The sequence below is a fragment of the Neodiprion fabricii genome, chromosome 3 (genome assembly GCF_021155785.1).
Source record: "Neodiprion fabricii isolate iyNeoFabr1 chromosome 3, iyNeoFabr1.1, whole genome shotgun sequence".
NCBI classification, from domain to species: Eukaryota; Metazoa; Arthropoda; class Insecta; order Hymenoptera; family Diprionidae; genus Neodiprion; species Neodiprion fabricii.
This window is the reverse complement of record NC_060241.1, coordinates 16948815-16973362: the sequence shown is the minus strand read 5'-3', so window position 1 is coordinate 16973362 and position 24548 is coordinate 16948815. Positions and strand designations below refer to the sequence as shown.

The window sequence follows — 24548 nt, the reverse complement described above, 5'->3', positions numbered from 1 at the left end:
TTTGTCTAGAATATCATTGTTGAAAAACCTTTTAAAAAAATTGTTCTGGTAAATTATTTGAGGCTCCATCGTGCCCCACGTTCTCCTATAAACGTGTATTTTTTTTTCAGTACAATATATTTTTGGTTTTGATCATAGGTTTCGAATTTCTTTTCACAACGGTGGGAAATATTCATAGTCAAAAATGTTCCGTGGACACTTTTTACACAAATTTAAAGATATTGGAAAACAGTTTCGTTGCCGTAACGACGCGACACACTCTGCAGTCACCCTTCTGTATGTATTGAGTAACCGATGTATTATGTTTGTCTGCGTGGGGCCAGAAGTCAACTTATTTAAATTTATAAATGCTGGTATCGAACGAATTATTACCGGGGTCAAATGCAACTTCTCAATATAAAACTACGTAAAGCGTGCCCGCGTCGAATCAAATCGAATAAAATGACATCAGGTGCTTGTCCGGATTGGAATAGCATATCTGAGGATCTGTCACTTGCGATTTTTACTACTTTTGTAATAAAGTATGTAAAAGCAATCAGATTGAAGTGAGTTACATTCCAACACTGCTGATATACACGTTACTCCGATTTTTAAAGAGTTTGCACATTATTTTATGACTATTTAATTTTTTAAAACATTTTATACTATAAGGTGGAAACCGGGGTAGAAACAAATTTAGGTGTTGGTGAAAGTATGTCATATTCCAGCTTCAGAATGTATTCTTTCAAATTACTCCAATTTGGACGTTCTACCAATTAATCTGTGTCTTATTTTAAATTGAGATTTTTTGTCGGAAGATACTATCTGAAAAACCCTTCAGAACTATCTCATCGTTGATGGTGATACTGCTACCAACTCATCTTCATCATTGATTTTGCGTGAAAAGACCCACGAAAAAAATTGTCCAGCATGCAGTGCAATTCTTCAGAAGTAAACGTTCAACAATCTTTATCACGCATGGATCCACGTGGTCGAAAATTGTATCTGCTAGTCGCACTGAGAAAAATTTCATTTGCTACAGTAACTAGAAAAATTGATTAAAACAGGTATCGTTAAAAAAACTGTTTGAATATTGTTGGAATTACGGAAAACGAGGTACGGAAGTTGGCAGATCATTTTTTCGATTTACGTTTTTCGGGAAATTTCGCCAGAACTATTACTAAAATGTATCAGGAACTATAGAACTCGGTTGCATGCGAAGAGAACTCCGTTGTATTTTTCATTTGCTGTAAATTGATCTGCTACGGGAACTTGGCAGATCATTTTTTCGATTCACTTTTTTTTACTCAAATCGACAGAACTATTACTAAAATGTATGAGGAACTATAGAACTCGGCTGCGTGCGAAGAGAATTCCGTTTTATTGTTAATTTGCTGACAATTGATATGCTGACTTCACGTCCGAATGATTATTTAAACTGGAACTGAGATTGAACTTGGAAGTTGGAGTTGAAGGCGATTATACGATCGTTGGAATAGAAGTGTACTTGATGAAAGATGGATTAGAAGTTACATGCTTGATGGAGGATGGAATAGAATCGTCTTTGATTGACGACGGAATAAAAATGTCTTGGGGCAAGGAGTACGAGTTTTTGAAAAGTGCGAGAATTCAGAATACTGGAGAATAGAATTAGCAGAGTAGGGGCAATAGCGAGTGGCGTGAGACTGGATAGAAATATGAAGACAGGATGCAGACTATAACGTTACTGCGAGGAATGTGGAAGAGTTAACAGGTAGAGACAGGAGGTGGTGGAAGAAGACGGGAAAGCCGGGCGTAAGAAAATAGTAAAACTTCGAACTGAAAAGTTAAAAAAATTGATTAAAAAAATCAAATAATCTAGAAAATTAATTATAAAAGTTTCAGAAAAATATAAATATTTAGAAAAAAAAGGTAAAGGTATCGTATCTCATCAGCAGTGGAATTTAGGTGGTAAGCATGCAGGTACTTTTTGATGCAGAATTTAAAGCCCTTTCATGTGCCGATGAAAAAAAATATACTGTTCCATTTGAAAATATAGAGTTGACCTTCACCTGACCTTGGCGGTTCCATTTACGGAAAATTTAAAGCTCTTATCTTATTTCCTCCTTCGAACCTTACAACTTTTGTCCGAAACATTTTTCACTCACGCTTTTGGTTTTCGAGATAATTGACTGGATTGATTAAAATGAGACACCCTGTATGTCAGCATTTATGAACAGAAGTTAAAATTGCCGGCCAAAGAATCAGAATGGTGATAATTATTTTATCAAATAAGTATAGCATGTCACTCGAGCAATCGTGAAAAAAGTATAAATGTGGAAACAGCCAAGTAACAAGTTATTAGCATGTACACAAGATTTGTTGTGAAAAAAAATTAACTATACGTGTGATTATATACGTTGGGTAATCGCTGCAAGAGACAAGAATCGTAAACTATAGAGCATGAATATCATGCACGATGGTCAGATTTTTCAAGCGTTCGTAGAATATCGAGCAAATTTGAAAGTCATAAATTTCATGCCGGATGGTTCGCATCAAGAAAGTTCCAAGATTTCTCTGATTCGATTATAGCGAAGAATTACAGTTAAGGTTGGATAGTTGAATATATGTATTAGCTCTATCGATAGCGAATCAGTAAGATAATCTAAAAAGACTTGGCGGACAAGGCGTTTTTTTTTTTTTTTTGACATCTGCTCTCTTCGGGTAATTGAATTTCATGTATCTGATAGCGAAAATATATGGTTAACCCCGTCAGATATCCAACGGTCAGGCCCACAAATGATAAAACTCCCACTTTGAAATTTCAATGAGCCTGTTACGGTTGAACTGACAAGAGTAAGCGGATGTCCAAATACGCTTAGCATTTTGAGGTGGCATTGGAAAATCACACCATTTTATACGCCCGTACATTTTGAATTCCACTCATGACAGATTGAGAGCGATTATTGAATGAATAAATTGTTTGTATTATGGGGCAGATCTGAGATGGTCGAAAAAAAAGTGGCTGAGTTGACGGAGAATCCCTCATATGTATTTGCCAATGTTTACCAATTTCAAACAGTGCATCGGTTGAGCTATGGATGATGTAAGAAATTTTTACATAACCGGATTCACTAAATTCCAGAAATGTGTGGCTGTAAAATTAGGATTGTATGCTAGAGAAAGAATTCACTAAGGCCAAGTATTTGCCAATGAATATTATATCACATTATAAATTTTACGACAAATTTATGAGACAGAATAAAGAATGACGATAATAATTTTGCATTCTTAAACTCACCTTGTTAAGTAATTCATTTATTCGTTCACGATTTGACATGTGAACATAAAATAAAGACGCTTATCGAGAAGACATAAACTAGACAAGAAACCGAGACTGAAAATAGATAGCGAAAAGCAGCTCTGAAGTTAAATTTGTGAACTAAAATGAACAGGGTTCAGATACACGGACGGTTTTGTGTATAATTTTTTCATTCAATGATACTGCAATATTAGGATAATAATAATAATCATCTTCGATCATACGTATAATTCAAAGACTCTCTTTGAATAGTGAATTATTTATCAGCTTATATCTATGTCTATGATCTATAACTATATCTACATATATTTATAAAGTACGATAACGTATCAAAGACTTCGTTTGTTTGAATGTTTCTGATTAAAAAACTAACGAACTGGAGGCGCCCTTGTTTTTCAAATATGGAGTTTTTATTGCAATACGAATTCAGTTTTATTGTTAGCGTGGCGTCCATGTACAATATGTGTATTAATTTATGATTAAATTACGTACTTGGCATCAAATCTGATTCAAATGTTTTTCGTACACGCAGAGAGCATTTTTGTGTATACCAATTTTCATGATTTTCTCCCATGAAAAATAAATTTTTGGTTTCACTGGGTTCCTGAAACATTTGTCCTCTCAATTTCATAGAATTGGTCATTTTCTTTCGCAAGAAAAATACAGAAATATATGTCCTCGTATTCCAGCAAATCCGTTTTTTACTGAGAATTTTAGCTTATAATAAAATAAGTCAAAATAACCATCGGTCGAAACGTCTGTTTTAAGGCCTTCGGGGAATCAGTGATTGGTACATGTTCCATGAATCGACTGGTCACCATTCGCAAGAGGCATGCTTCTTGGCCTCGACAAACAAATACACGAACAGCAAAAGCACATCCATCTGAGCTTTTCCGGTTCCACAAGCTTCGACTTAGCGAAATCTTGCGATTTCTTACTCCAATGCAGTTCTGTTGAATACGGAACCACCGCACCAGTAGAATATAGGTTTCACACTCCCAAAGCAGCCCAAAAATCATCGCCTCCGTCACTCGGCGACCAACGGTTCCATAGGTAGGACAAAACAAGCCTTCGAAGTAGGCAGCTATGACGCATTCTGAAATTGGGCCAAGTACAGAATGTTATAAATAATATTGCGATCACTCGTCGATTACAGTTTTTTTCTATTTTGTACCTAGTTATTTATATGGTTGGCGCGAGCACGATGCCGATCCTCCAAATGCAATGTAATTGGACAGCATTGAGCCACCCTTCGTAATATTATGCAATCCAATTTCACTTTACCTGATATGAAAGTGATTCTACCTCAAACAATGTCCGAATGAAAATTCCGAAAATGAACCTCGATATTTTGATTATCCCTAGGATACACGGCTTGATAGAAAAATGTTATATTACCTTAGGAATTGGCGATTGAGCGACAATTTTTATACTAAGCTAATTACTTAGATGGATATTTTGAATAAATGCATTAATATTTAAAAATATACGCAGCGTTGTATGTATGAAGTTTGCTTGCTTTTGGTTTTCAAAATTTCGGGCCAAACGATTTCAAACTGTGCAGTCTCAGTCAGTTCGAAACCATTTCTTTCAATTTGTACAATACAATGTCTAACACACCGAAACTACGAACAGGTACCTTTGAACTGAGAAATCACTTGTCGACTGTAAAATTCTCTACAAAACTGTTTCTCAGCCAATAATTATCTACAGAGATAGTTTTCAAGATAGAGCTGTCCGAAGATGTGCCTAAAATTAGCAAACTCGTCCGATGCGCCAAAATTGCAGTCAGTTTCGCGCGCGTCAAGCTGTCTCGCAACTGAATATCACGTGTGAAAATTTGGCAGTATATTGTTTTTGATTCGAGATTGAACGCCCTGTGAATAGGGTTTGCTTCATCTGCCAACTCCGAAAAATCTCCTGGTTCAAGTTCAAGTTTTTGTAAAATTCATAGAAATTTTGCCCTTTTGTGTTCGCTGGTGTCTTGACAATTTCGTTCCTGAAATCGCAAAATCTGGCTGCGAATTGCAGGCAACGAGGATCAAGTGAGTAGCGGTAATGTAAGGAAGTGTTAAAAAACAGTTTGCCAAATATGAGCCGCTTTAATTGCTTTATAACGATTTGTTGAATTTTGAGCTGCAATTGAGAAGTTTCGAAAGAACGATTTTTCCTCCAGATGGCCGTAAAATAATTTGTTTTGCATTATCCGGCTGTTAAATAAGATGCTTTTAAAGAATTTGGCTGGCCGAAGACCGATAATTTTTATTAACTTTATTCTGAAATCACAGTAAATTAAATATTTATTAAATATGCGTAGGCTACAAAGGTCTGTAAAAAAATACGAAAGTAGGAATCGCTTACAGAATCACAAACGGAAGCTTGGCTAATTTCGCGGCTTCATTTCAAGTAGCTTGAAAATTGTCAAAAGTCTGACAGATTCCCATTTTATACAAATTCACTAAAAGCCTTTTTTTCTATCGCATCGGCATCGTAAATATTTAATTTCACCACATTACACCGATATTGTATTATACGATTAACAAATTGCAATGTTAAATTGGCTACCAAACAAAAAAAACATGTTTCAGTGAATTTGTAAAACTTTTGCAGCGATTCGTAACAAAGCATCGATACGTAAGCTCGTCTTTACTATTCCAGTATCCGATGTCGTTGTATTTTTGAAGAGATTTTCGTGTTTCACGACTGGCGGTAGGTATAACAATTTGATCAATCAATATAAGAGTGTCTTCTTGTAATAAAATTGTTGTAATAAAATTAGTAAGAAGTATCGATTTTCGTCCAATCAACCTCTCAAACAACGAGCATATGTGCTTTAGATGGATGTTAGTGGATAATCAACTTATTATTTACTCGATTAATCGTCAGGGTGCCAATTTTAGCCGGCGCCTCGAGGCCTGAGCCTCGCAGAATCACCTACTGTGAAATCCTTCACTGCCATCAATCGCGCAAGACTTATTTCTTTTACGTATCATTTATATTAACGCTGACCCTGCAGGCCTCCAGACCCTGACCACCACGTGTCTCTTAAGTATTCAGAGAAGAACAAGGCTTGGAACTGTTGCAATTAGTTTCGATCGAACACAGCCTTAACCCTCCGCCATGGATGACGTGAAATGATAGTTATGTCGTGGTGCATTCCATACCAACTCAACCAACTTGTGACCCTCTTTTTTCCTTGTAATTTTTTTCCTGGGTTCTCATTTCATTTCACAGGAAAAAATAAATGGGGCATGCGATGCCAACTCGATAACCGGTTGATCCTGACCATTTTTGATTTCATTGATTATTTTCACATTTCAGCGCTCAGTTAAATCGGCGTCCATGATTTTTTTCAGATTCTTATCTCAATCGAAACATAGTCATAAAAAATAGCATATTGACAAAATGTAAGTAGATGATTTTGTTCATCTTGAGTCGTATTTTCATAGCAAAAAAAAAAAAAAAATTAAAAATATTCAAGAAGTCATTTGAATAGATTTCATGGTCAGAGTCAATCGCATGTCGAACTTTGTGTTTTGCCTGTCGGACGCGTGCTGAACCTTTCATTTAACAAGAAAACTCTGAACTACGATTAACAGAATTTGTAAAAGAGATTCAATATTCAATTTTAGAAAAAATTTGTCAATCTGATCGAAAATTCTCTTGATAACAGATCTTCGTTCCTCTTTTTGTATCAGCAACTCTTCGGAATGATAGAAGAAAGCAGCGACAACTCCGTTCTTTCGTCATTCTCGACATATATGTATACATATATCGTATGTTATATGTATTTCCCCAATATCAAATTCTCTATCCAGTTTACACTCAAGGTCTAGACAACTGTGGCGCCGTGATAGAAACAGGAAGATAAGCTGTAGACTTGTAGGGTTACCATGAAGAGTGTTGGATATGGATGGTAGTTAATCTGCTAACAGCTAATAGATCATCGACGAGGTTGAGAGAATGTGTGACTCATAAGACAGACGTAACAAGGATATTAATTTCCATGTAATTTATCTTTTGTTTCAATTATTTTTTTTTTTCCGAAAACCTGAAAATTTGATAAATATCTCGTAACAGAATATTGAATATTGAATAATTTCTTGGATTAAATTTTCTTCATCGCCATTTTAACATGATAGAAGGCAAGGTATAATAATTTTATTAAATCAATCAAATTATTTTTTGTATAAATGTATATATTATGTGTATAAATAAAATATATAGATACAAAAAACTTATTCCGAGCATCCAATTAGGAATTTCGCTTCGTTTTCGTCTCGTTTCATAATTCGGTTTCCATAAGTATATCACTTTTCGCAATTTTGACGAATCAGTTTATACGTTTTCATAGCTTTGATCTTGTTTGTTTGTACAATACTGTAGAATGTTAAGATTCGATTATCGAGCATATATTTGATAAACTTTCAGTTTTGCGAAGAGCTCGCTCCATATTTGCTAAGATCAGACACGTGTCAATTGTTTGCTCGTCGACGAAGGAGCGAAAACGAGACCTTGTGTAGGTGGAACTCGTGAACGATACATCTAAGGTCAAGCGTTTACCTATTTTTACTAAATTGGTCAAATTATTGGTCGTTTTGAAACTATGAGTAATAAGTTTTTAGTCAGTCTTTAACCGTGATCGATGTCTTTTAATTTAACTATACACGGTGGATGTAAAAAGTACAGGTGATTAATTTAACGACAACAAGAAACTGGGTTGTCTGCAGATTGCTTTAAAATTTATTGACTATCTAGCAAAAATCTGTCTTTGGTTGAAATAGAACGCTCTATAAATCGCAAGTGTGATGTAGACAAACGGTGAGCATAGACTGCGAACTGTGGGATAAAGAATTACATTGCTTTCCTCCGACTGCGCAAACACACGTGCGGGTCATTGGCCCGCAATGGTAATCAAAATGTGAGGTCATTCGTAATTTCAGAGAGGCACCGTTGCTAAACAAATGTCTCTTAAATCTAGTGATAAATGTGCCAGAAATATTGTTTTATTTCAGATTATTTGATCTCAGCGTATTGAGCTCACATCGCTGGATTTGTAATTACCGATAAATGTTGAACGTAGAATACCAGCGTTAACTTGCTTATCGATCAAACGCAACTGCATCACTCATCAACGTAACGCGTGAAATCTTGTCGGAATATGGGAACGACATCTATATCGTGTTGACTAAACGAACCACGTTACAAATATAAGAAAAATAATGTCCTGCATACATGAGACGAAAGGTTATTCGCTTGTAGACCGAGTGACAAGCGACTGCAATGATTTCAAACGATTTTAAAGTGACTGATTTCCAAAGTGGTTTGCGATGTCAACAAGTGGATACCCCCTCGACTTTAATTTGCTATACCTGAGATTTTATCTGTGTGGGAAACTAGAACGTATTTAGTCGGAAAAGGTTTATCAAACTTCGAAGAATGTTGAATTCAATCACAACTAACACGATTCTAATCGTTGGTCGAGTCTAATCCGAACACAAGACACATTGCTCACCTAATATACGTTACAATGCCAATGAAAGACATCGAGGCATGTAACACGAACCGTAATTTCAATTCTTATTTCGTTTTCGAAACGAATTGACTGTACAAAGAGTAAACGTTGCAAAATATAACAAAATATGTTTTGATTTTTTTTTACATAATAAAACTATCAGCACACGAATATCGGGAACCCCGCTATTTAAATATGGTATCAACGTTTGACTGATCGTAGAATACATTCGACTATTTATCCTGTTGCCTTGAGCATTGTAATTTGTACGTAGTTCGGTTGATTGTTTTACAGTAGATGTTACGTGCATAGCATGCATACAGGGATAGTTACTATGTCGCTATTTGATCAAATTACGTTAGGTAGTTGTCACGAAATCTCACCACACCTTCTTGTTACAATATGCTTACTTGTACTGTAAACGCTTCGCTCATTGTCAGTGGAGAAAAAGTATTTCTCAAAATAACATAAAGGATAAAAACAATTCGCCGAAAATTGTTGCTCAGATTTTTTCTAGCCAAGTACATAACAACATTTTTTAACACGTTCTTCCTACATCGACCACAAATTGTCTAATGTTCCCGTACCATTTTTTTCCATTCTGTACTCATGTCGGAATAGAACGATAAACATAAACTATCCCACCATATGGCTAAATTCTTTGTATTTAAAAAAAAAAAAGCCAAATATTAATCCGTGAGACTGCTGTAACGGTATTTCATGAAAAAGAATATATCAACGCGTGGTTAAAAACCCCGGTTTCAGTTTTTGTCAATATGATAGTTACGAAAATTTGCAGACGTATATCTAATTTAATATCTATCAAGATGTTCCGTTAATTAAACGGCTTTTCGATTTCAATCTCAATCGAAAGTAGATTGAATACTCATCTATCCGGATTTCTATAAACTATAATTTGGTGGAAATCTAACGCTATCTAATGTCAAGTCAATATTATTAAATCTCAATCTAATACTTAATTTTACTCGTACTTAAACGACAGCAAATTTTCTACAATGTATATGAGGCGCAACATTACAGCTTTTGATTCACTTTAAAATAAAAACACTTTTTGGCACTAAAGCATTAGGTAATATAGAAAATTGTGGTAACTTTTCAATAACATAAATGTGCTAACCGGTAATTTATTCAAAGGTATCGATCGGTCGTGATGGACAGACTAATTCTCTCCATCACCTTTGAACGTTTACCGAAATTTCCCGGCACTCGAAAAATCCACCGTCACAATTATGGTTTGCACTTCATTTCCCGTTTTTCCGAGATGCGCAATTGCCGGTAGTCCGAATGGGTTCGTCCAAAATATAATCGGTCTCGTTGCTTCAAAAATCCAAACGAAACTGACCATTTTTTCCGGAATAGAGATTACGCGCCGTTTCGCTGGTAGCGTGAAGGTCGTGCTACTTGTCGAATCTATTCGCAAATAGATCTGATTCATTTGCACATTAGTCAGAAAAAATGAGTTAGTGCGTATGTGTGTGTGAGTGTTTGACACTGATCTTAACTTTTAGACCATGATTTTTTCTTCAAGTATTTTTTTTCTTTTTTTCTGTCTTTTTTGGAACTATACACGTCATATGATAAAACCCTAATCCTTAGTTGTTCTTAGCGGTTGGTCCTTCGAAATAGCCCAATGCATAAAAAAAAAAATCATTCAACAGGGCAGCGTGACATTGTTTTGATATTATCCAACCTTATACATATATATACGTCACTGATGTCTGAAAATATAAAACGTTGAACGATAAAACATTCCTGCTTTATGCAATGACGTAGTCCTAACCTGAAAGTCATCAAATCGTGTCAATTGGTGATTACCGGGAACTGCTCGGAAATCATGACAATCTTTAATTCTCGCAATGTTTGACAGAGAACTTGGTGCGCGAATTGTTGCGTTGTATAAACAGGACTCCGTATTATACAGCACTGATGGCATGAAAGATCACTTGTTCAATTTGCAGTTTTGCTTGGTTATTCATTTTTCTGCCGTTGAAAAAAAAAAAAAATCAATATTTCTAATATTTTTCACGGAATAGATACACATTTTGTCAAGTTATAAAATATCGCAGTATTTTAATGTAGCAATTCCTGGATCTTTTGACAGTCTAATATGAATAATAAACTTTACTGAAATAACCTGGAATAGGTTATAGGTAGGCGAAAACTCGATTCCAGTCAATATTCTACTTATTATTATTTAAGCATGGTGCTACGTGACTGATCGACGAGTATTTACGCGATTCGAAATAATTTTTTTGAAACTTTAAATCGAGTTGGCATTTTTTTTGTTTTTTTAATAGCCGTGACATTGTCAGAAAGTGCGCCGTGACATGTTTTTTTCTGCGCTTCTCGTATATTCGCAAGTGTTTCAAAGTGTAACGCCTTTCACTAGCTATACTTTATTTTTCTGGCAGTTTCTTCAATTAATTACCTATCACGCACCTACAATGGATCCCAGACTTTTTTGTTTAACGCACAGTTGCCGTACTCTGTTTTCATTTCAGAGGACCGTGTGGTGAAAACATATTAAATCAAAGTTTCACTTCTGGCGCTGCATAGTGGTTTACATTTTATTATCGATATAATTTGCCGAAATAAAATACGTGTAGAAAATCCCGAACGAAAGATTGTTCCAAATGCTCATCTGGTTTAGTATAAAAATATTCAGTTAGATATATAAATATGATCATAAAACACTGCCATTTTAGAAATGACTAATTTATTTATTTTTTAAATGTATCCTGCTAGAATTTTTCAAATCTTGATGAACTTATAGAATAAAACTTATCGTCATCGTGATCGTTAAACCAAAAATCGCTAGTTTGGAATGTGCAATTCTTCATCGTCGTCTTGTCACCGTCCGATGCAGCTCTATAAGGAAAGTTTTTAAGAACTTGGATAGAATCTCAGAAATCCTTACGAGGTTTTGTTATATCAGACTGTCTTCAACCATGACCAAAAATATATATTTACATTATAGCTTTACGAATGACAGGTGTTGCTACCAAGTAAAAAACAAAAATTCTCAGAAGACTCAACTTCTTCATTCGATTTTGCATATGATCAATTGGTTTCGAAGAAATAGGCAACATTGATTAAGCCTTTGAGAAAATCCGAACACGCGATGATACATTTATCTACTTGTAATTCAAAGGTTAATAAATTTCACGGTCGTGATTTTCATAGTTTATGTATTATGTATACCTTATATATTGGCGTATGCCAATGATATCCACCAGAAAGATATCTTTTACATTATGTATGTATTACGAGGTTGAAGCTAGCAGCCAGAATTAGCAGCCAAACGTTCTAGTGTTCATTCGAATAAGGTGATGAAATCGGAGAATCAAAGTTTCTTACAAAATTATGATAATCAAACTGAACTGGATTTTTCTACTTCTAAAAAGTTTAACACGTTTGTCTGCTAGTTTGACTGCAGAATTTTCATTTGAACTACAAAATTTATTCAAAATTCAAATAGGTCTTTCCATTTGGATATATTCGATGATTTATGAATACTGTACTGCATAACTAGTGGCAAAAGTGATAAAAACATGTCGAATTTCGTTTTCAGGTCAGCGGGATCTGTAGGCGCGCGATCGGCACCCAGCACACCTCTTCAAAGTGTAGTTCTGCAGGCAGGACAACCAATCAGTGGTGCACAAATCACAGTATCAGGATCGAATCAACAATTGCCACCTCCTCGGAGCCCTAGTCATACTGCCCTAAAATGTAGCGAAAGGTAATTATGAAAAAATTGCTCACATACCACGTACAATGGTAGACTGTGCATCAAGGAGGCAAAGTATGTAGGACAAAAGACTGCCTCTATGGTGCACGCGATAATTTGTGTAACAAAAGTATGATTTACAAATTCTTCTTTCATAGAGAAGTAAGAAAATGGGCAACTTTCAGTACTAGAACGCGGAAAATCGATGGTCTTATCAAAAATTGCCTACGATAATGTTGCGTCTTAACCCTTTCAATCGTGCATTTTTCATCTGCACCGTTTTCGATGAAAATTGGTACTCGGGGGTTTTCGGGGTCGCTGATTACGAATCTGGCGTTAGATTTTCAAAATTCAAAATGGCGGATCCAATATGGCGGACGTGAAATTCCAAATACTTATTAATTCTTCTCAAATTTTGTAGTTAGGGGTTTTCGGGATCGCTGATTATGAATCTGGCATTAGATTTTTTAAATTCAAAATGGCGGATCCAATATGGTGGACGTGAAATTCCAAATACTTATTAATTCTTCTCAAACTTTGTACTCAGGGGTTTTCGGGGTCGCTGATTATGAATCTGGCATTAGATTTTCAAAATTCAAAATGGTGGATTCGATATGGCGGACGTCAAGTTTTATATCTTATATCTTTCTGCTCAATATTTTGGCCTGAATTTAGTCATTTGGGGGATTTTGGAATGGCTGATCACGAATCTGAAGTCATAACTTCATAATTTCTAAATCCAAGATGGCAAATGCCAACTTGTCTTTCTTTGTCTATATTCGTGTCTCTCTCTTAGCCCTACCCGGAACTAACGACGAGGACGTGGAGAGCATCTAGTTCCACTTTTGTGTTTGTTTTTTTCTGTTTTTTCCTGTTTTTTTTGTGTTTTTTCTTCTTTCTTTGTGTTTTTTTTATTGTTTTTCTCTTCTACTTGTATTTTTTTCAATATCCCTATTATGACGCACGCACGCACATATATCTGTCAATGATAATGATAAAGAACCACGGATTTTGAGTATCTCAAATTTCATCTCAAATTAACTGAAATATTTATTTCTGATGTATATTTGAAGGAATATTCCTGATAAAGTAAGATTTTACGTGATTGAAATTTTTATTGTTACATTGCCCAATTGGATCGACTATAGCGGATCCACCATTTTGAATTTTCAAAATCTGACCTCATATTCGTGATCAGGGACTCAAAAAACCCCTAGATACGTATTTTCAGAGGCCTTGGTTCAATACTAGAGCTCTGAGGTGATTTTTTAGACTGAAAGGATTAAAGTGTTCTTGTTAAGAGAAACTGTCAGACGAGGTTTTGCAATCTCTAACAGCACGAAAACTCAATACGAAAAGTTGATCATCATCCCAACTACTAATCTTTCTTCGGACCTGTTTAATTTAACCCCAACGGAATTTACTAGAAAAATACCCGAGGTGTGATCTGATCTCCTTCATTCTCTAATATATCATAATATGAGAACGTCGAATAAAGCTTTGGACTCGAATTTGAAAAAAAATACTGATTCCGTCATTTCAGGGGAAAAATCACTCTAAAAGTTTACCTCCTATGAATGAAGGTTGTATCGCAAAGCCTACGGCTAAACACACTCGCCGTAACATCATCGACCGTTGATGGTGAATAGTGTCCAATTTGTCGATGTCATTACGAAATATTATCTCATTTTCGAGAAATCGTAAAAAAATTATTTTTCAGAGGTAAAGTTTAGGGGTGGTTTTTATTCCGCAAACGACCAAATTAGATAGTGAAACTAATCCGTGTATAATGTTTCTTTCTAAGTACTAAAATTTGTCAAAGATTGAAGAAAATCCGTGAAGTACATCTAGCGTGCTTTTCCGGTTAACATTATTATCTTCGTTTAATTCAAGAGGTTCAACAGCGTCGGTCGAATTTACAACAAACAAGGATATCTTACTTGTAAAATTAACATGTCAAAAATGACACTCATTCGCTTCAAATTTAATGTCTTTAAATTAAATTTGTAATTAAATTGAATTCTTACGAATCGTTGTCAAAAGTCAACATTTTTTTGGTGATAAATATTTATTTTCTTTTTTTTTTTTTACAAAGACTGTTTTTTGATTGAAGGTATGGGACGAAACAGATAACAGCAAAATTAAAATAACATGTCACTTATTTCATCCAGAAAACAATGATACTGATCCAAAATACCTAACGTCTAAAATATTATTGCAACGATGGTAAGTTTGTAAGCTTTTACATTTTTCTACGGATAAGAAAATTGTATCAAAGCAATAATCTACGCTCGCCAGCTTTATTCAGGTATGAAATAAACCGTGGAATTGCGAAATTTACTTTGTATCAAAGCGGTCACTTGTCTGAAAAACTTGGAAACTCCAACAAGTCTGGATATTTTCAAAAACAAATTGAATCTCTGGCATGTTATTTTTTTCGTAATGAAACAGTGTAGGGTGGAAGGACTCCAATTCAAACCACAAATCGGAGCTGCACAAAGTAAAGCATTCCTTCCAACAGGATGCATCTGTTAATAGAGAGTCAAGTAAAATACCATCGAACTTATCAAATTAATCTGATATCAGCACTACAAAAAATAAGCCAGAAAAACAGTTTTTTCGCAATACTTTTCGTCGCCATAAAAGGGGAAGAGTTAGTCGGTATGTCCGACGAACTTCCGCGATGATCTCAAAAACGGCAGGGTGAATAATCTGAAACTGACAGGACTTGGCAGCCACCGGAAAGTGTTTTAAAAGAAAAATCAGAATAAAAAAAAACAAATCTGAACGACGAAGTATTAGTAAATTTTTTTTTTTTTTTTAATAAACATATAAACTGGGGAAAATGTAATCGTTTCTTTAGAAAAAGTAGTAAGGAGGAAAAAGTATAGGTCTGTTGGTAAAACGTTGAAAATCAATTTATTTCTGGTTGGCAATTTTTCATGCCCATCATTTAGTTGTAAAATCCTGTAAGCTTTAGATTTTGTCACCCAGCCGTTACCGAGATCATCGCGGGAGTTTGTCAGACATTTTATAGAAGCCTGTTTTTCAGATTCTGGAGGTTCGAAAACGTAAAAATTCGTTGAAATTATAAAAACTATTTTTCGACCGAAACCAATACTTCTCTTGAACCACCAAAGGTGATGAGAGTAAAAAAAAGCACAGTAACCTGAAACGAATAGACATCGTAGTAGAAAATACGACAAAAATGGCATTTTATACAGATTTTAAGTAAGTGAAAAATAATTACATTATGTTCAGTATGCGGAGATTATATATTTCTGCGACGTGTCAAGAACAAACAAGATTTTCAGGGTCACCAAGTGGTGATATTTCACGTTTCGAAAAATTGCAAGTCACGACGAATAACCTGGGACCTTCAATGTTTTGATTTGTTAACAAGAATCAAATTCCAGAAGTTTAGCAAGCAGTTATGTATAAAAATCGTGTTTTGCGTACCTCGGAAGATTTTGACAAGGCCTAAGAAAAACCTTAATCACCTCGTGAAGTCGATCGATTTAATCTGAATAGCGGCTTTTGCCGGTCCAAGGAAAACCAGTTTTTAACGGTAGAACAACGGACATTTAAATCTACGACCAACGAGAAGGAGCAGCTGTGAAATTAAATAGGACAGAAATTCTTCGATGAGAAAAATTAACGAACGACCGTCATCGAAATTTTTTCTCATCGCGAAATTTCTCGTATATTTAATTTCATATATATTCCTCACTGGTGATAAATTAAAAACATCTGAAAACGACACACCCTAGTCGGTATTAAATAAAATAAACTCGTATAATAGGCCGCAATATGCAACACAAACCACGCTTCGTGTTGGCCATCCATACCTTCCAAGCAACATACGTGCGTACGACTTTGCCAGATGAAAATCAACCGCGCATGCGCCAAATAATTCAATCTCATTGGTCGACGAAATCTTTCCGCTGCGATATTTTTGTCTGCGATGCAGGCGGGCCAACGTACGCAAAATGTGTACGTTTGAATTTTCAAAGAGCATAAGCATTAAATTCCGACCGTTCTTCGAAGAATCAACTTTCCAACCCAATAACGAATGCTTCCCAAACCTTTCCGAGTCACTACCTCAATTATTTGAGATTCTAACCTCGAAAATTCGTATCAACCACATCGCTGCCAGAAACAGTTTGACAGCTGAAAACTCGGGATGGCCAGCCTGCACGATCAGCCGATAAAACTCGCGCATGCGCAGTTGATTTTCAAGTTTCAAGAGAATGTCCCGGTATATGAAAAGGAGTACCAAGTGCAAGTTTCGAAAATGGATATATATATGCTATAAATACCACACTTTACACATGTACAATAATTGGATTCAGTTTCTGCAGCATTCACTAGACGTTCTAACTGGAATTTGATATATATGTATACAATATTGTTCACATACGTGAAAAAATACCATTTCAGTTGTACTGCATTGTGAATCATTTTTCTTGCATTAGTATTGACGCTTATTGAATGTTTAACCGTGTTCTTTCTGGGATCACTCTTCCGACGGTATTTGTTATTTTTAAGATATACCATATACAACAAACCTGTTTTTCATGACATTACAAACTTTCGAAATTCATTTCTTGCGATTCTTTTGTACACCCAGGTAAAATTGATTGTGACCAGCTAAAATTAGTGATTCAGAATGTAATTTACTCAAGCGTACCTACAGCCTTGTAAAGATTCATTGATTCACAGATTCAAGTTCGTGACGTAAATTTAATTATAAATTTATTTATAGATAAACTCGCTGGTTTGCAACTTTGGAACTGTTTGAAATTTAGGAAACCGTAATATAGCAACAACATATTCATATTATGCAAACTCAAACCCTTCTAAGTTGTTCTCAAGTTGCCAAAAAGTGCAGTCAACGTTTCGTTACGTTAGCTTTACTAACTTAAACTTCGACAGAATTCAAAATTCAGGAGAATCAGTAATACAATGATATCGTACACATTGAAATTTTTTTGCAAATTTCACTCTTTACCCACTTCGGATAAAATCTGCTTTGTTTTTTTTTTCTTTTTCTACCGTTTGAACTTTCTCACACTAATCAGGAGTAGAAATTTGGTTTCGAGACTGATTTTGAATTTCTAACTGCTAAGGGAAAAAGTCTCTTTGCTATACTAACCTGTATGTAAGGTCGTGCCTCAATAGCAGCTACGAAAGAAACATAAACTTATCATTATAAAATCATTATTTTTATTTCCGTTGGTCATTAAAACAGAGATTAACGATATCGAGTCAAATTTTTTGAAGAAATATGAAAAACTTGAAGTTCGTTTTTAAAATTCCAAGCATCACCATTTCAGTTTTCATGTTTCTGGAAAACAGTACCATCTAGAGTAAACCTTTTTGAGGCCAAAAAACTATCGCTCGAATTTTCAGACATCCTTCTACTTCATATGATACCGTTGTCATTTTTATGGTGTGTTATAAACTCTGATGAAACTTTAATCAATCGGCTGGACTATCGTTTTTTATTTAAAAAAAAGTAAGGAACAATTGACAGCGTAAGAAAAAATGTACTCACCTCGCACCGAATACGGATCAACATTAGCTTATAAACCGTAATTGAAATCGGATCTGTTAGCGCTTTGAGCAAATGGCATCGACGTTCAAGGCTTCTTCGTAACGACAATCCATTGCAATTTAGCATATCTCCCGTAAAAACCCAATCTGAAAGAATATTTCTAGCGCTTGAAATTAACTTGTTAGTATATCGCTGCGTGGATCGTAACATTGGGAAGTTGTGTTAGTGTCTGGTGATAGCGAGACGTAAGCGCAGGTGTTACAGCTATGGCTCAGTTTAAAGCCGATGTTGGGAATCTGGACGTGTCTTTTAACCAGGTGCGTGTAGTTCGTTATCTTACCGGTAACCTTCATCGTTTATATTGCCTCTTTCCGGTTACAAAATGCGATTTCAATGCAGAATTACTCCTATGCATAAATGTCAAAAAAAAAAATGTTCACTCGTTTTGTGGCATTCTTCCGATCATGATTATAGAAATAAGAAGTGCAATCTCGTCGAGTTAAACTTTGTTATCGTTAGGATGGGTTAATGCGAACAATCAAGAACCAGGACCGGTTGCACAGCTATTTGAACGCGTATATCGTGTTTGTTATACGTTTCCAGTGGAATCAATCAGGTTCCCTTTGTGGTATTAATTAGGTAGCTGGGTGATTGATTTTTCAGGATTGATACATGTTTAATTGTACGAAGTATCCTTAAGTCGCTGTATATAGGCCAGCTGTTTCTTTCCGAAGCATCAGACATGTCAGCATATCAACGTTTTGCGCTTGTCTGAAAATTGTTATCAGAACAGGTGGTAAGATTATACATCCGATCGAAACATTCAGACCTATCCGGTATTGTGTCGTTACGCTTATACTGGTCAATGCGGACCCATCTCGGTGAAATATAGTGGAGGTTAGAATATAGGAATTTTCATTTTACTTCTTCTGATACTATGCTCATTCAATCATTCCTTAGTTTGCATTCGTGTAAATTATTGAGTGTTAAATAGCAACTAATTGCATGCGTTTAGAGTCCCCGAGATATCGTCTATCGGTTAAAAAGATTAAATATATAACATTGTTCTACATTTTAATAATACTATGCCAACAGTCACACGCTCGCAAGATTCGGGATCCGAATAACTCGGTGACAGATACGGCCACACTTATGTCGTAGCTTCGGTTTTCAAACCACTCACTGTATTGTAATTTCGTTGTGAAAAATGGTTAATCAGCATTATCCCCAAATTAAAATTGTCACTAAAGATAACTGGATTATCAGGCAGTTGAAAAAATGGTGTGTAACTCGCTTTTTTCGCTTACCCAGTTACCTTACCACGTGCTTGCGTGTGACATGAATACTTTCGATTTCGGAAGAACTTGTGTTTCCTTCAATCACCTCCTCATTTTTATCCATTTCATCTAAATTTAATATAAGTCATTTATTACAGCGTGTAAATGTTCCGATGATTTGGTAACTCAAGTGTCGTTTCATATTTTGGTGCTTCTACCGTAATAGTCTGTGTATGGACGCAGTGTCTGTCACGTGCATGTAATATCTCTTTGTATTATGAAAAGTTATCAACATCCGATATAACTTCTTGCGTTTCTCTTCACCATATTGGATCTGCCATTTTAAATTCACAAATTTCTAATTCAGATTCATCATCTAAAATCCCCCCCCCCCTCCCCCCATTTTAAAATTTTTGATTAATCGGAAGTTGGAAAGATGATGTGCACAAAATTGTTGTAATAGCCAGCTTTGTTGCATCATTCGTAAATACATACACGGAGCCATATCGCTACATGATAGTTTGTTACGATTAGCAGTCAAATTGATATCGTACAATTTATTAGTACCTATGTGCACGAAATTGCACAACCACGATTCTTGGTGCCTCGATCACTGACGCTAGAATCCCTCACTTTGTGTATTCCAGTTCTACGTAGAGTTTTTGAGTGAAACGATTTGGTATATAATGTATGCGATGGTAACTTTTCTTACGCAATGATATACCAATTTTCATTATATGCTATCACCTGTCGCTTCTATTAACGTGACTCGTGGCTTGACGCTAATCTCATGATGCGAATATTTCTTGTATACTTACAGCCAACTATCAAAACCGCTTAGTAGAAGTACGCCATCCATGGCCGCTAGTGTTCAGACTGTAGCAACGAGATCATCGACAAGATCTTCATCGACATCTACGAGCAGTGCTCGTCAGAAGAAATTTCACCGGCACTTTAGCCAGGTATGTTATTGCGTTATTTTGTGTCTGTTATAGTAAAAGAGCAGCCAACGTCCCAAGCCTATCATACCTGGGTACATTTTAGTCATCAAGAATGACTTTTTGTATTCTTACGACAAAGTTATAATCATCACAGGTATGGTCCTTGAAGTAGTAGAGTATAATTTTTATACAAGTACTGCAATGTGGTTGTTGCCCGAACGTTTTTTATAGTGGCTAGAACTTGACCAAAATTACTTTTGCACTTATATACTGAAAAAAATTTCTAGGGTAAATTTACCAAATGAATAGTATGATGCCCTATTGCTCACCCAGGTCACAGAAAAATGTCTATCCATAGATTTTTAATTTTGCGGTCTTCCAAGTGGTCAACTTTATGAAGTGTATGTCGGGATGGATTGAAAATATGATCCAATTCAAAAGTCAGTTTCGTAACCCATGTGAGCGTAAATTTGGCTGCCGTTATTGGGAATACACAATAAAATTAAATCCTGTCCATTAATTACTAATAATTTTAATCTATCGGCCTAGTTTGGAGCAGAACGATTTGCTTATAATTTAACGCAGATCCATAATAACACAGTTTTATTTTGCTAAACAAACTCCAATTGTCTGGTGGGAAATTTGAACCATGGACTTTAAATTATAGGTTTTCATACTCTAATTACTTTAAAATTCCTGCAATTCTTTCCTATTTATTTGAGGATCTTAGTTTGCCGTCTAAGGTATGGATTTCAGTTCAAAATGCAGTTTTCTTCAAAGTAGAAAATAAATTTGTACTTCAATTTACATAATGAACAAATTTTGTTTCATACTCGCAAAGTGATTTCAAAATTTCTCACTTGTACATTTTAATACATTTTTACTACACTGTAAGTGCAGTCTTTTAGTTTTACTCTTTCGGACGAACAAAACAGTATCGATCGCTTTATTGTCCCTGTTATTCCGCAACTACTGTCGAAGTCAACAGTTATTAGAATCGTAACATCGAGTGAGTAGTTCCACCGAAAGACCAGAAGGTGCCTATAGCAAAAGTCCCTACCCGAGGAGATTAAAATGCAGGGACCCAGCGAAACGATTCCTTTTTAAATCACAATATTTATAAAATAAGGTGCAGGGATTAGCCACAATCCGCACAGATTCCGAATCCTACAATAGAGATGACACACGGACAAGCGACAGGACGAAAAATATGTACCAGTTTTCTATTAATTAATTATCAAAAGGATTCGTCATTTGCTAGAATTTCTTTGCGCTTGTAGAAAATCAGCACGCAGAGTTTGATGTGACTAAATACTTCAGGTACCCGCCGAGGAACGTGTTCTGAACTACTACAGCTGTGCGCTAGTAGCCGACATCCTTTTACAAGGACATCTCTACATCACACCAAACTACTTCGGCTTCTATAGCAACGTCTTCGGCTACGTGACTAAAATACTGATACCCACGGCGTCGGTTTTAAGGATCAGCAAAGAGAAGACGGCAAGAATCATTCCGAACGCGGTTGCGATTGCCACAGAGGAGGACAGACATGTCTTCTGTTCCCTACTCTCGAGGGACTCGACCTTCAAACTGATGAAACAAGTCTGGGACGCCGCAAAAGAACCGAAACCCGCCGCCGACATCCCGCTACCGGTTGAGCGAAAACTTCTTTCTCCGGAAACCCTTTTGGTCGACGATTCCGAGGCCAATTTGGAGGAGGACGACTCCAGCATGTCCGAGAGTGGGACTGACCGTACATCTAGACCGCCTACCGCTTGTACGGACACCGATGGATTCTCAGCTAGCATTCCAAGACCAGTTGCCACCACGACGAGGTAACTCTATTCTTGTCGACCAATAACTTCTTTTTCAAGGATAACGATTTTATTTTCATTTCATTTTCCACATAGGCCTGTTTTCGTTTCTCCTTTTCCACATGCGAATTCTTAACTGACAAGTATTTCAGATTCCGCGATCTTAGATCATAGCGATAGCACTGGATGGTTTGGATTGTAGCACCAACATCACCGTATTTACAATGTTTAACGTTACTCCGTAACGATTTGCTACGTTAAAAGATTGCTATACACCACTTCGTGACAAAAGGTGCTCTGGCTACATACTACCATGATTGATCCATTCTCTTTACTGGTTTACAATCAGAAGAAAACATTAGTCGGTGCGGAAGTCCGTACAGTGTTTTTTATTTGCGATATTTTTGTCGAACATGGCGGGCCATCGTCACGATATTTCATTACCAGAGAACAACTTGAACCCAACGCCTTGGATAGGATGAATTACCTGAAATTTGCCGACCGGACCCGACCGAAATGTCGTAAACGAACAATACTTTTCACCTCTATCCGATATACGTTTTCGTCTCTCCTTCATTGTCATCACGAGTCCGCTTATTTTAGTCGCTAACAATAAGTAAGGTTTCATGTACTTGTTAACAGAGAATTTAATTTTCATCACACAGGATAGAGTCACCGGCACCGGTAAAAACTCCTTTGACTGCGAAGCCTGTTGCACAATCATCTGGCCTTTGGGGTGGCTTCAGGCCTGGTACCATAATCGCAGTTCTTGTTGCCCTGCTGGCCATTTTGTACGTATCTGCCGCGCTAATGATGATGCGAATTGATCGTCTTCATGCGGCGTACCTGAACCATCCGTTGGCCTCACCGGAACGCTTCACTCAGGATCGCCTCCTGCAGTATCTCAATTCCAATCTCGACCAAATCGTCAAGGTGTGTTGGCTAATTAATTCTAAGCAGAAGAAACAAAGTAGAAATTGCAAAATTTGATTTGCTTGAATGATTAATTGTGAACAACTTAAAATCGGTCTAATGACGCTACACTTATTCCATAAAAACTTGTTGCCATTTAATGATAAACTACTAAGAATGATTCAATTTTCAACTTTCGAGTTTTAGTGAAATAATTCTTTGATTGCTTCGATCAACGAGTAAAAAAGTTCGAACAGATCCGACCTCGTTGAGTTACAAATTCTATCACTTTTGTAATAGGTGATTTTGTACGGTGAATAACGTGACTTCCTGTATTGATCGAAAATTGAAATTCAAAATTGAATTCTTTCAAGTGACCATTCTTCCCAAAAACTGATTACCCTGCCACTAAAGAATTATCGAACTATTTGGCATTATTAAGTAATGATTTCCACTGAAACCCAGGAGTGCCGAATTTGCTATTTCTCTATTTTTGGGGAGGGGCAGGTGGGGCGTAGATGTAATTAAGTTTCCAAAGAGGCCGAAAATATTAGGAACTTATAAAACGTGAACGCAGTACCCGAAACGAAAGATCATTTATCTAATGTGTTTCATTTGATCATCAGTTTAACGTGTAGATACGTATTAGGTATTTTATTCAATCAAAATTATGCTCTAGTACCGAACTATTAATTAATCAACACAATTTATAATTATACTCTTGTATAATATACAGGGTCATTTATTCGTTGTTGAACACTGAGTTTGACTCGCAGCCGTTCTACCTTCCACTTGCATAAGCGGCTCTCTCTCTCTCTCTCTCTCTCTCTCTCTCTCTCTCTCTCTCTCTCTCTCTCTCTCTCTCTCTCTCTCTCTCTCTCTTTCTCTTTCTTTCTCTCATCCGGGTCTCGCATTCAGCAACGAATAAATGACCCTGTATAGCAATTTGTATGGAATGTTCCTGCTCAATTCTACTATTCCGGAGACCGATTATTTGTTAACGATTTATTTAATTTTTTACTTGTATGTTTATCAATCGAGATAACACTAATTTTCCGTGATTTATTCCTAATTTTTCTGAACGTCCATGCCGAAGAAGTTAGCTTTTGAATTTATGTTTTATGGAGAATTTTATTTCGTGTAACGACTGTACATCAGAAGCCAATAATCTGATCGAAAGGTTCTGAATGTAAAAATTTGGGTTTCTTAAGTAAATTCCACGACAAGTGAACAGTCGAAAAATTTAAAGTAAAAAGTCTGGTGAACTGTACTTTGGACCCCTTCGATTGAAAAAAATACATACACAAGGCTGGGATATGAAATACAAAACTTTTGGCCCGCTAACTTACACAGTGTTTTGAGTGGTTGAAATTATATGGATTATTCTTTTGGTCGTAACTTCTGCTCATCCATATTCGTCACGGAATTGGAAAATTTAAAAGTAAACAAAGACAGAAGAAACAAACGATGTACAAAATTTTTTTAGCTGCACAATATTTCAGTC

The 24548-nt window shown here is 36.1% G+C and overlaps 1 protein-coding gene across 3 annotated transcripts in view; it reads left to right on the top strand.

Moving 5' to 3' along the window:
- The window catches only part of LOC124177131 (GRAM domain-containing protein 2A-like), a 98720-nt gene that overhangs the window by 64104 nt on the left and 10068 nt on the right, over positions 1-24548 (top strand). For all 3 annotated transcript variants that reach the window (XM_046559171.1, XM_046559172.1, XM_046559173.1), the window contains exons 4-7: positions 12388-12555; positions 20198-20339; positions 21639-22153; positions 22798-23065. In XM_046559171.1, the coding sequence (XP_046415127.1) occupies positions 12388-12555; positions 20198-20339; positions 21639-22153; positions 22798-23065 (1093 nt within the window). The remainder of the gene's footprint in view (positions 1-12387; positions 12556-20197; positions 20340-21638; positions 22154-22797; positions 23066-24548) is intronic.